Raw genomic sequence first — 10,807 nt, 5'->3', positions numbered from 1 at the left:
TCACCAACATATACCACAATTTGCTCAGCCATTCCCCAATTGATGGGCATCCCCTCGTTTTCCAGTTTTTGGCCACCACAAAGAGCGCAGCTATGAATATTTTTGTACAAGTCTTTTTGTCCATTGTCTCTTTGGGGTACAAGCCCAGCAGTGCTATGGCTGGATCAAAGGGTAGACATTCTTTTATCGCCCTTTGAGCATAGTTCCAAATTGCCCTCCAGAATGGTTGGATCAGTTCACAACTCCACCAGCAATGAATTAATGTCCCTGCTTAAAGCAATTGCTATTTTGAGACAATGTTTGGGTATATAAAGGAAACCTGAAATTTTTTTTTTAATCTCTCCCAGTTTTCTTCTCTTTCTCTTGGAGAAAGATGAAGAAAGATGGAGAATGGTCTTTTCCAAACTACCCCTTTGTTCTTCCACTATTCAGGAGTCTGGAGTATTGCACCTTGACAACATTGTTAAGGATTCTCCAGACTGAATCCCCACCACCACCAAAGTTAGAACAAAAGACAAATAAATATTGAATTAACTATGAATCAGGTTTGCCTTCTTCCCAAGGACTAAATTTAAAGAAGACAATAAATTCTTAAGTATCTTTCCAATTACTCTAGCCAGGATTAGCTGAAGATAATCATGCCAAAAGTACCTTTCCAGCCACCTCAGCCTTTGGCTACCTCCTCTTTCCTAAGTGTTTGTAAATTAACCTAATCATATATTGTCCTTCCCCCTTTCTCCCTCATTTTTATAGATCATCCTAAATTTCCAGTATTACATTGTTGTGTGTTTTTCCGAGGAATATACTTCTCCCAGGCCAGTGGCTCTGTGTGGTATTTCTTGAATATATTCTCCTTGTCCAATTAAAAACCTTTATTAGAACTATTCTGGTAGTTCTCTGATTTTTTTAGTTGACAACTCCATATTCTAATCTGTACTCAACCCTGGTTCCAACTGTGATTTTTTTTAACCCTTACCTTCCATTATGGAGTCAACACTGTGTATTGGCTCCAAGGCAGAAGAGTGATAAGGGCTAGGCAATGGGGGTCAAGTGACTTGCCCAGGGTCCCACAGCTAGGAAGTGGGTGAGGCCAGATTTGAACCTAGAACCTCCCATCTCTAGGCCTGGCTCTCAATCCACTGAGCTACCCAGCTTCCCCCATGTGATTTGTTTTTGCTTAGGAGTTAATTGACCTTGTTTCCCAAGAAGTCATTTCTCTCTACTATTTTAGAAGTATAAAATCATGATCAATAACAAATCAGCATCAAAACTATAAGGTTCCTTCACAATTATAGCTCAGAGTCCCCAAACTAGGTAAAATCTTAACTATGAATCCAGGAAATTCTAGCTATTCTGAACCCAATTCATTGTGCTAATTAAATTTTGCATATTTCCAGGTAGTCACAGACATCCTCCATTGCCCTCCTACCTATACACAATTGATATACATACATGTATCATAAAGAAGTTTTGATTGTAGTTTTTTAAAATATAAACAAAAAAATGAAGTAAAAACTGCTTATAAACATTGAAAAAATATAGACATGGCCATCATTGATAGACACCAGGAAGGAAATTAAATCTTTAATGTCCTTGAGTTGATCCCCAAGAACTGGCCTCCCTTTGAACCATCCGTCCTTTCCATCAAGCTCCAATGGAGTCTTTGTTCTGTAGAGTGAAGGCCTTGTTGCTGTGACCAGGCTACCATGCTTAATCTCTGTTTTAAGAGCTCAGCACAAAACACTTGCAGGGGTTTCATTCTGTCCTGTCCTCCAAGCAGCCACTCCCAGCCTCTCCTTCCTCCCTCAGGCTGGTTTAAAAAAAATCCCAGCTTAAGAGAGCTCCACTCTGAAATAAATCACAGTTTTGTGACATAACAATCTTTCCAGGTCTTCAATCCCAGGATCCAGAGTTGGATTTTATATGCCTTTCTCTCTGGTTGCAGATAGGCAGCTTTTCTTCATTTATTTGCCTTTTTCTTAATGCCACAATTACTGGTGGCTGTGTAAGAACCCATTTCTCAATTCAATTTAATTTAATAAATATTTATTAGAAATGCCTACTGTTTGTAAGAGAGAGTGCTAGAGGAAGCCAAGACAAAGGAAACCACTTCCCATCCCATCACATATATGAAGCTTACAGTCTTTTGGAGAATAAACTATTTACACATATGAGTAAATATAAGATTTATACAAGGTAATGTCAAGGACAAGATTGAACATTAATAACTTGGTGGGAAAGGGGCAGGGTGGATCAAGAAAGGCCTGGTGTAGGAGATTGTCCGTGAGCTTGAAAGGAAGTTGGGAATTATTCCATGAGGGGCAAGTAGGAAAGGAGTGCACTCTAGACTGGGGACATAGCCTGTGCAAAGACAGGGAGGTGGGAGGAAGTTGTGGTTCACAGAGGTGAGCGAATTTATTCAAAGTCTCACACCTGCTTAGCAGCAAAACCAAGTCTAGGACGTAGCTTCTTCTGAACCCCAGGCTAGTCTATTTCCATTGGAGATGTCCCTTGGTATTTGTCCCACAGGTTAGATGGAACTGAAGCTGGTGGTTAGAGGTTAGCTATCATCAATTTAAGGATTCTTATGCAAATCCTTGGTACACCCCAATTTATGTCATCAGTGTTTAGTTTAACTCTCTCTTCCATCTCCAAAAGAAGCATCAGTCAGGAATTATATCCAGAAAATTTTCAAGTGGTTTCATAGGCAGTGAAGGAGAGGAAGGAGATATTTAATTCCTATTAGGAGAGACCTGAAGAACATATCAAATGTCTGTCTTATAGCCTTCCTTGTAAATGAAACATCTTCTCTCTCCATCCTTCCTACAATCTCTGAATTCCATACAAACATTTTCTTCTGGGGCCAGAACTAACCTGCTTCACAAAATGTAGTCTGTGATAGAAGAACGTGAGGAGGGTTGATTTACAGATGATCTGTCCACATATTCATTGGAGGTAAACCTTTCTTTGCATACCCAGAAATACCCTTTGTATTTCCAAAAGATTTCCGAGAGGTGGTTCTTGAACTTTTCCCCAGCAAAAGCATAAATGACAGGGTTGACACAGCAGTGGGTGAAGGAGATGACCTCAGTTATCTGGGTGGCCTGGGTAAGTTTCTGACTTAGGTCACACCCATCGAGGATATGCAGGTTGTGCAGGGAATTCAGGAAGAGCATCATATTAAAGGGAACCCAGAAGAGGAAAAATGCCACCACTACGACGAGGACCAGTCTGATGGCCTTGATCTTGTGGCGGTTCTGACATCCTTTCAAGTGTCTGAGGATGTTGGCATAACAGAAAACAAGGATGCTGAGAGGGATGACAAGACCCAGGATGTTGATTTCAAAGTGGGTGATGAGTTTCCACTCAATAGTTCTGTCATCATAGAAGGAGTAGCACTTGAGGGTGCCCTCCTCAGAAGATACTTGGTAAAACACCAGCAAAGGGACAGAGGCTAAAGTGGCCACCATCCACACCAGGAGGCTGACAGCCATGCCCTTCCTGGTTGTCCTCACCTTCAAGGCATAGACTGCATGGACAATGGCCAGGTACCTGTCCATGCTCATGATGGTGATGAAGAAGATGCTACTGAAGAAGCCAATGTAATAAATCCCTGAGATGGTCTTACACATGATGTTCCCAAAGACCCACTGGTCCAGAGTGTAGTGTGTCAGGAAGGGGAAGGAGAAGACGAAGAGCAGGTCAGAGATGGCCAGGTTCAGCAGGTACACATCAGTCATGCTTCTCAGCTTCTTACAGGCTACCAGAACCAGAATGACCAGGGTATTCCCCAGCAGACCAAAGCCAAAGAGGAGGCAGTAGAACAGGGCAAGAAGCAGAGAGCTGGATTTCTGGGTGAATGCAGTGTGGCAGGGGCTGGCCAGTATTTCTGGATAATAGTCTTCTGTGGTCACGGACACATTTGGCTCCGGGGTGTAATCCATCTCAGCTCAGTCACCTGCTCAGACAACACATAATCTTCTTATTAATTTCTCTAAGATATCAGTTTATCAAATATTTGATGAGTCCCTTGTAGTGGGGTAGAGTGCCAGCTTTAGTGTCAGGAGCCCTGAATTCAGACATTTTACTATGTGATCATGGGTAAGTCACTTAACCTTTTAAAATGTCAATTTCCTCATCTGCAAAATAATGCTTTCATGAAGGCTGTGGGAAGGAATGTACTTTGTAAACTTTAAATTTAACATGGGTAGTGATGATGATGGTGATGATGTAAGGGTATAAGACCTGGGGCAAGAGGGGCAGAAATGGAGGCAAAGCATCAGGTGTCCATTGTGGCGTTGCTAAGTGCCTCCTTTAAGTTTATGAAATCTTTAAGGAAATTCATATGATCTGAATGCTAGCTCCTCTAAGAAGATTGTTATTTCTCCTCTGTAAGACTATATTTTCCATCTTTTTAGTGAGTCAAACACATATAACAGACAAATCCTATCACCCAACTGTCAAGACTATTTTGCTGGTAACTTTCCTAGGAACCCCTAACTGTCCTTACCCAATACTTAGGTAGGGTTGAGCATATTTCTTTTAAATCCGTTTATATCTCATGTTGTTAGCAGCTGGCTCCAGAGCCAGTTAAATCACCTTGAATCTTTGAAAGGCCTCAAGGTAGTCCTTAGCAAAAATGGAAGGAGGAGATCTGATTCTGGTGACCTGAGTCTTACACTCCTTCCACTCTGGCCCAAGCCTCTCAAAACTATTAAACCAATTCTTCTTATTATTTGAAACTTGAAAAATTGTAACAATACAATGCATTTCAGAAATATCTTTAACTGACATATTGTGGGATGATGGTTGCCTTTAACTATATTTACCTCAAAACCACAACAGATCCCATTGGTGTTCTGGTTTTTTCTTCTCCTTTTCTATAACTGTCTTTGTTATAGTTTCCCTCTTCTTCACTAGCTCCCATGTTAGCTATAGTTCTTGATTAGGGCTATCATATACAATGGGGCAGCTTGACCCATCAGTAATCATTTATTAAACACTCACTATGTCACATGTCCCAGGCAACACTGGGGTCGCAACAACCTTTCCTCCCAGGAGCGGACATTCATCATGTACAGATACAAGATATGCACAACATTAATTGAAGATAGATTTTGGAGAGAGGATGCTAGCAGTAGTGGGGAATCAAGAAAGGCTGCATGTAGGAAGAGGTGCTGGACCTAAGTTTTGAAGGGTACCATGGATTCCAAAAGGTAGTGATGAGAAGGAAGAGCATTCTGGCAATGGGGGCAAGGGGCTCCTAATAAAGAGGCATTGAAAGAAGAGTTGGGGAATCAGGAAGATGGAACAGCAAGTATGGTGGTATGGCTGTCCCATGGAGTTGAGTATAAGGAGTATTTGTGTGAGAAGTCTGTAAAAGTAGGAAGGGGTTAAACTTTGAAGAGCTTTAAATGCTAGACAGAGAAATTTGTATTTAGCTCTGGTAGGTACTCACTGAAGTTTGTTGAACAGGGATTTGGTGCTGTCAGAACTAAACTTCAGGAAAATCACTTGGAATGGGGGGAAATTTGAGACAGCAAGTTTACTACAATGGTGAGAAGTAATAAGACCCTCTATCAGGAGATGGCTGTATGAGTGGGGAGAAGGTTACAAATCCAAGGGATTCATGAAGGTAGAAACAAGAAGAATAGGGAATTATATGGAGTGAAGTCAAAGATGTCACCTAGGTTGTAACCTTTAGTGACAAGAAATATGATGTGGAACAGATTGATAGAAATAAGTAAGTTTGGAAGAATAATGAATTAGGGGGAAAGATAATGGGTTAAGTTTTAGATGCTTATGGGACATCTGATTAGAAATATCTAAAAATAAGGCGGTAAGTACCAAACTACTTATCTATACTAAAGGATTCTGGGATTTTGAGTTGGAAAGGCTTTTGGGGTGATAGAGAGAGATGCTAGCTTCAGAAAAAGAAATACATTTCTTTTGCCTTTGTCCTTGGCTATTTGTTTCCTCTTTATTTTGGGCTTCCAGGACCTGGTAGAGCCAGAGTTCTACTTTTCTCCACCCATACCCCCTACCAATACTTTGGGTCCAGAATATTCTCTTTTTTAGATGATTTAGCATGTCTAACATTAGGTTTCAGTACATTCAATTGAATTTTCTTTGCAATAGTTCCCTTAAATAAATCTGTTTAAATGAATTCCTTCCAAAACATCTGACATATTAAAAAAAAGAAATCAAGGGGGAAAAAACAGAATATTTAAGAGACACTGCTAAGGATATTACAAGTCAATATCAGTGGGAGGCAGCCAAAGTAATTCTTGTAGACAAATTCCTATCACAAGGTCTTCATTAACAAGGAAGGGGACAAATGAATTAAACTTGCAACTAAAGAAACCAGGTAAAGACTAAGGCAATAGCTATTGAATACTGTCATTGAGTTGGTGGGAACCCTAGAAATCCTCCAGTCCAAGCCCCCCATAGAAGAATGTCTGCTTCAGCATGCCTGACATGTCATCCATCCAGCTTTTGTGTGAAGACTGAAAGTGAGGGACAGTTTGTTTTTTGTTTTTTTAAGTAAAGATCTGGGAACTAATAGCAGAAATAAATAAAATGGGAAGTGAAGCAACAATTGAATTGGTAACTAGAACCAGGAGATAGTTTAAAGAAAACACCAACAACTTGACAGACTTAAGAAACCAATATAACAGATGAAAATGTATGTCAACAAAGTTACAAATGAATCAGGAGAGGTTGCACCAAATATAAAAGAAGGAGTTTCCTTAGGGAATACTAGATCCCTTGTAGGAGTTAGAAGATTTAAGGCAAATGAGTGATTTCTACAAAAATATAATTTACCAAGACTTATTTAACAGGAAATTAACCAACTGCAGAGGCAGAAATCAAACAAGTTATGAATGATCCGATGGGAGAAAAAAAAGCAAATCAGATGATTTCAGAGGTAAAAATTTTCAAACTATATCAGAACAAATAACTGCTTTTACACTACTTATAAATAACTTCATTTATAAAAAGAGGGTGATGCAGATTGGTTAGATCAGCCCTCTTTACCCAGAAAAGGTCAAGGGGAAAAAAGTAGAAAAACCCAACTGAAATGACTGTTGAATAATCATGGGTACAATCTCTGGAACCAGAATTCTGCCAATCCCTTCTGATTAGCTTTATCTAACCTACTCATTGCTGCTGTGTTCAAAATTACTTGAGACTGACTTACCCTAAACATTATATATATATATATATATTTTTTTTTTTAAACCTTTACCTTTTGTCTTAGAATCCATACTAAGTTTCAATTCCAAGGCAAAAAAAGACGTAAGGGCTAAGCAATTGGGGTTAAGTGATTTGCCTAGAGTTGTACAGCCCATAAGTATCTGAGGCCAAATTTTAACCAAGGATCTCCCATCTCCAGGTCTGGCAATAAGTCCACTGAGGCACTAACTGCCTCTAAATGTTACATAGTAAAGAGAATTCAGCTTTCTTTTTCAACTTCAGTTGAAAATCATGGGCCATCCAGGGGTCAGGCTACATCTGAATGTAGTCATCTTCCTGATAACAATTTAGTGAATAGTTTCAGTTCCCTAAATCTAACAAAGATGAGAACCTAGAAGGTAGACACAAGGTAAAAAGCATTACTAATTGTACTCTTTCTCATCAAATATTTCCACTGAGGATTTAGATGTTCTCATTAACTCTGTAGTTAAAACCCACTGAGAATGAAACTCTGGGTCTTTAAAATTTGGGACCAGGGGCAGCTGGGTAGCTCAGTGGATTGAGAGTCAGACTCAGAGATGGGAGGTCCTGGGTTCAAATATGACCTCAGACACATTCCAGCTGTGTGACCCTGGGCAAGTCACTTGACCCCCATTGCCTAGCCCTTACTACTCTTCTGCCTTGGAACCAATACACAGTATTGACTCTAAGATGGAAGGTAAGGGTTAAAATAAATTGGGGACCAGATTAATGCCTGGGGAAAAAAATGGAAAGCTACAAACAATCTATGATGGGGCAAATCTTTTGGTCTACCAAAACTTGGCAAAGAGAACACTAATAAAGAAAATTATACATCAACTTCCCTAATGAACATAGATGTAAAATATGAAACAATAGCTAGCAAAATATAACAACCTATCAATAGCTATCACATTTATACCAGGTGTGCAAGTCTGACTCAATATCAGGAAAATTATTAACAAAAGCAAAAATTCAAAATTATTTTGATAGTTGCAGAAAAAACCTTAGATAAAAAAATCTAACATCCATTAGTGGCAAAAACCCTAAAAGGAGTAATAATAGAGAAATTTTTTCCTCTACTCAATAAAAAAGAAATCTATCTTAAGTCAAGAGATGTTTTTAATCCGAATACTTGTAATGTTTTTCCATTGTACATACAAGAACTAAATAAGCATGCCCATTTTTACCATCGTCATTGATCTTGTATTGCAAATGCTCTCCATTATAATTAGATGGGAAAAAGGCAATACTGGAAATGATGAAGTCAAATTGTCATTATTTGTAGATGACATGACTGTACATATATAAACTACAACTCATGACCAAAAAATGAACTGCAACAAATGGTTTAGTAAGGTTATATAGACAAGATTAACCCACATAATTATCTAACATAAAATTGAAATACAGATTAAGAAAATGTTACAACTTTTTTAAAGCCCATAAAGACAGTATTTTCTTATCATTTATAACCTAAGAAGTCCCTTGGTTACAATGCAGCTAATACCAATCTCCATTCTTCCTCTTTGTTGGCATGGTGTCCTGGAAACAATGCTAGTTTTAAGCACAGAAGACCTGAGCAAACTTGGAGTTTAGTTTGAACACTTCAAAAGTTGTTTGTTTTTTTTTTTAATTAGCTATTTGGCTCTTGTCTAAAAGTAGATTCCTTTGATTGTAAGAATGGATATATCTTTAACCTGAATGAATGTTGGATTTTTATCAAATCCTTTTCTTTCATCTATTAAATTAAAATGGTTTTTTCCTCTTGCTAAACTAGAATTCTTCCTCCTGACTCCTCTACTCCCAATCTGTGGAACCCGGCACAAATTGATCAGTTTCTTTAGGCCTTAGTTTCTTTGTCATTTAAAAATAAGGAGATTGAATCAGATGATCTCTAAAGTCCATTCTAGCCATTTAAACTCCTGAAGAACAAAATCTGAGCCAGACAGACTTATTCCATTTTATGAAGAGATACTCACCTTCCAAAGTGGGGACTGTTAATTTCCACTTGGTGATGGAACTGACAGAGTGATGTAGAGTTATATATATGTATATATATATATACACATACACCCACAGACAGCTGCGTCACATCAAACAGATCAAAATAAAGTCATTTCCTATTCTGTTTCCTAAACAGTGCAGGTTTGAGTTGAGTGTGAGACCTTATTTTTCAAGATCCCTTCAACTGTCAAATCTCTCTGAATCACAAAATTGTACATGGGTGATGGAAGTTTGCTGCACCTACCACACGAATCAATGATTTGATTGCTTTTAATAAACTCTGTAAGACTAAGCAGGAAACTTTGGTTGCTAAAATATCCCTACTGGGTGGGAGAACTTGTTTCAGATACTGAGATCTTTTGTTTTTCAGCTGACAAGTAGGTTCAATAATAATGCTATTCTTAGAACCTTTACTGTCATCCTCATTTTTAAACAATATACATTTCTTAAAACCTTTGCCTTTTGTGTTAGAATTGATACTAAGTATTGGTTCCAAGGGAGATGAGTGGTGAGCACTCAGCAATGAGAGTCACACTGCTGGGAGGTGTCTGAGGACAGCTTTGAACCCAAGACCTCTCATCTTTGGGTTTGGCTTTCTTGTCACTGAGCCACCTACCTGGCCCACAATATGAATTGGGGGAAAAAACAACCCTTATCTTCCATTTTAAAATCAATACTATGTATTGGCTCCAAGGCAGAAGAGTGGTAAGGGATAGGCAATGGGGGTTCAGTGACTTGCCCAGGGTCACACAGCTGGAAAGTATCTGAGGTCACATTTGAACCCAGGACCTCCCATCTTTGGACTTGGTTCTCATGTCACTGAGCTACCTAATTCCTCCACAATATGAATTTTAGGTCTGTATTATATAGTACCAGGGAAGTTGCTGTACAAATAAATGTAGAAATTAATACATTTTGAGGCTAGTATAGTCTAACAGCTGTTCAGATAAACAGGCTCATTCAAAATCCAGCCAGATCATCTACCCTATAACAAAAAATCATGAGATAGGACAGTTCCTCCCTTACCTTCTGTGGAATGGGAGGGGTGGGTGCAACCTTTCTGGGTTTTAACAGTAAGAAAGAGGGAAAGGATCCATATAGTATTTAGAGCAGCTCTTTTTATGATGGCAAAGAACTGGAAATTAAAAAAGATTCCCATCAACTGGAGAATGACTGAACAAAATATGGTGTACATAATGGACTACTACTATTAGAAGAAATTAAATGAAGCATGCAGTTTCAGAGAAACTTTGAAAGATTTCTATGAACTGATGTGAAATGTCATGAAAGGATATTGCAGAACAATTTGCATGATAACAATATTGTAAAAACAAAGAACTTTGAAAAGGGTTGTGGCACTGCCAAAGGAGAGAAGGGGATATGCTTGAGATATGCATTGGGGATGAGGGCTAAGAAGCCCTCAGAAGTGAAAAGGTATCCTTGATGAAAGTCTGAGAAGGGAACAGATAGGCTTTCAAAACTGACTTTCTACAGCAGACTGCAGTCACACGACTGACTGAAAAGGGCAAACAATATGAGAGTCCACTGTGTTTATTGTTTATTAATTATTTTTAAAGTGTTCAAT

The 10,807-nt window shown here is 38.8% G+C and overlaps 1 protein-coding gene across 1 annotated transcript; it reads right to left on the bottom strand.

Moving 5' to 3' along the window:
- Positions 1 to 1,650: 1,650 nt before the first annotated feature.
- Positions 1,651 to 3,950, bottom strand: LOC100028671 (C-C chemokine receptor type 8-like). Its single transcript, XM_001378610.3, has one exon. The coding sequence runs from the start codon at positions 3,942 to 3,944 to the stop codon at positions 2,880 to 2,882; it is 1,065 nt and encodes a 354-aa protein (XP_001378647.1). The 5' UTR covers positions 3,945 to 3,950; the 3' UTR covers positions 1,651 to 2,879.
- Between the last annotated feature and the right edge of the window lie 6,857 nt (positions 3,951 to 10,807).

Source organism: Monodelphis domestica, chromosome 5, assembly GCF_027887165.1.
Source record: "Monodelphis domestica isolate mMonDom1 chromosome 5, mMonDom1.pri, whole genome shotgun sequence".
Classification (NCBI taxonomy): domain Eukaryota; kingdom Metazoa; phylum Chordata; class Mammalia; order Didelphimorphia; family Didelphidae; genus Monodelphis; species Monodelphis domestica.
The sequence above is the reverse complement of the archived record's forward strand: the minus strand, read 5'-3'. Positions and strand labels throughout refer to the sequence as shown.

What these genes read in the sequence shown, in the direction of transcription:
- LOC100028671 (XM_001378610.3), bottom strand. Translation starts at nt 3,944, where the DNA reads ATGGATTACACCCCGGAGCCAAATGTGTCCGTGACCACAGAAGACTAT.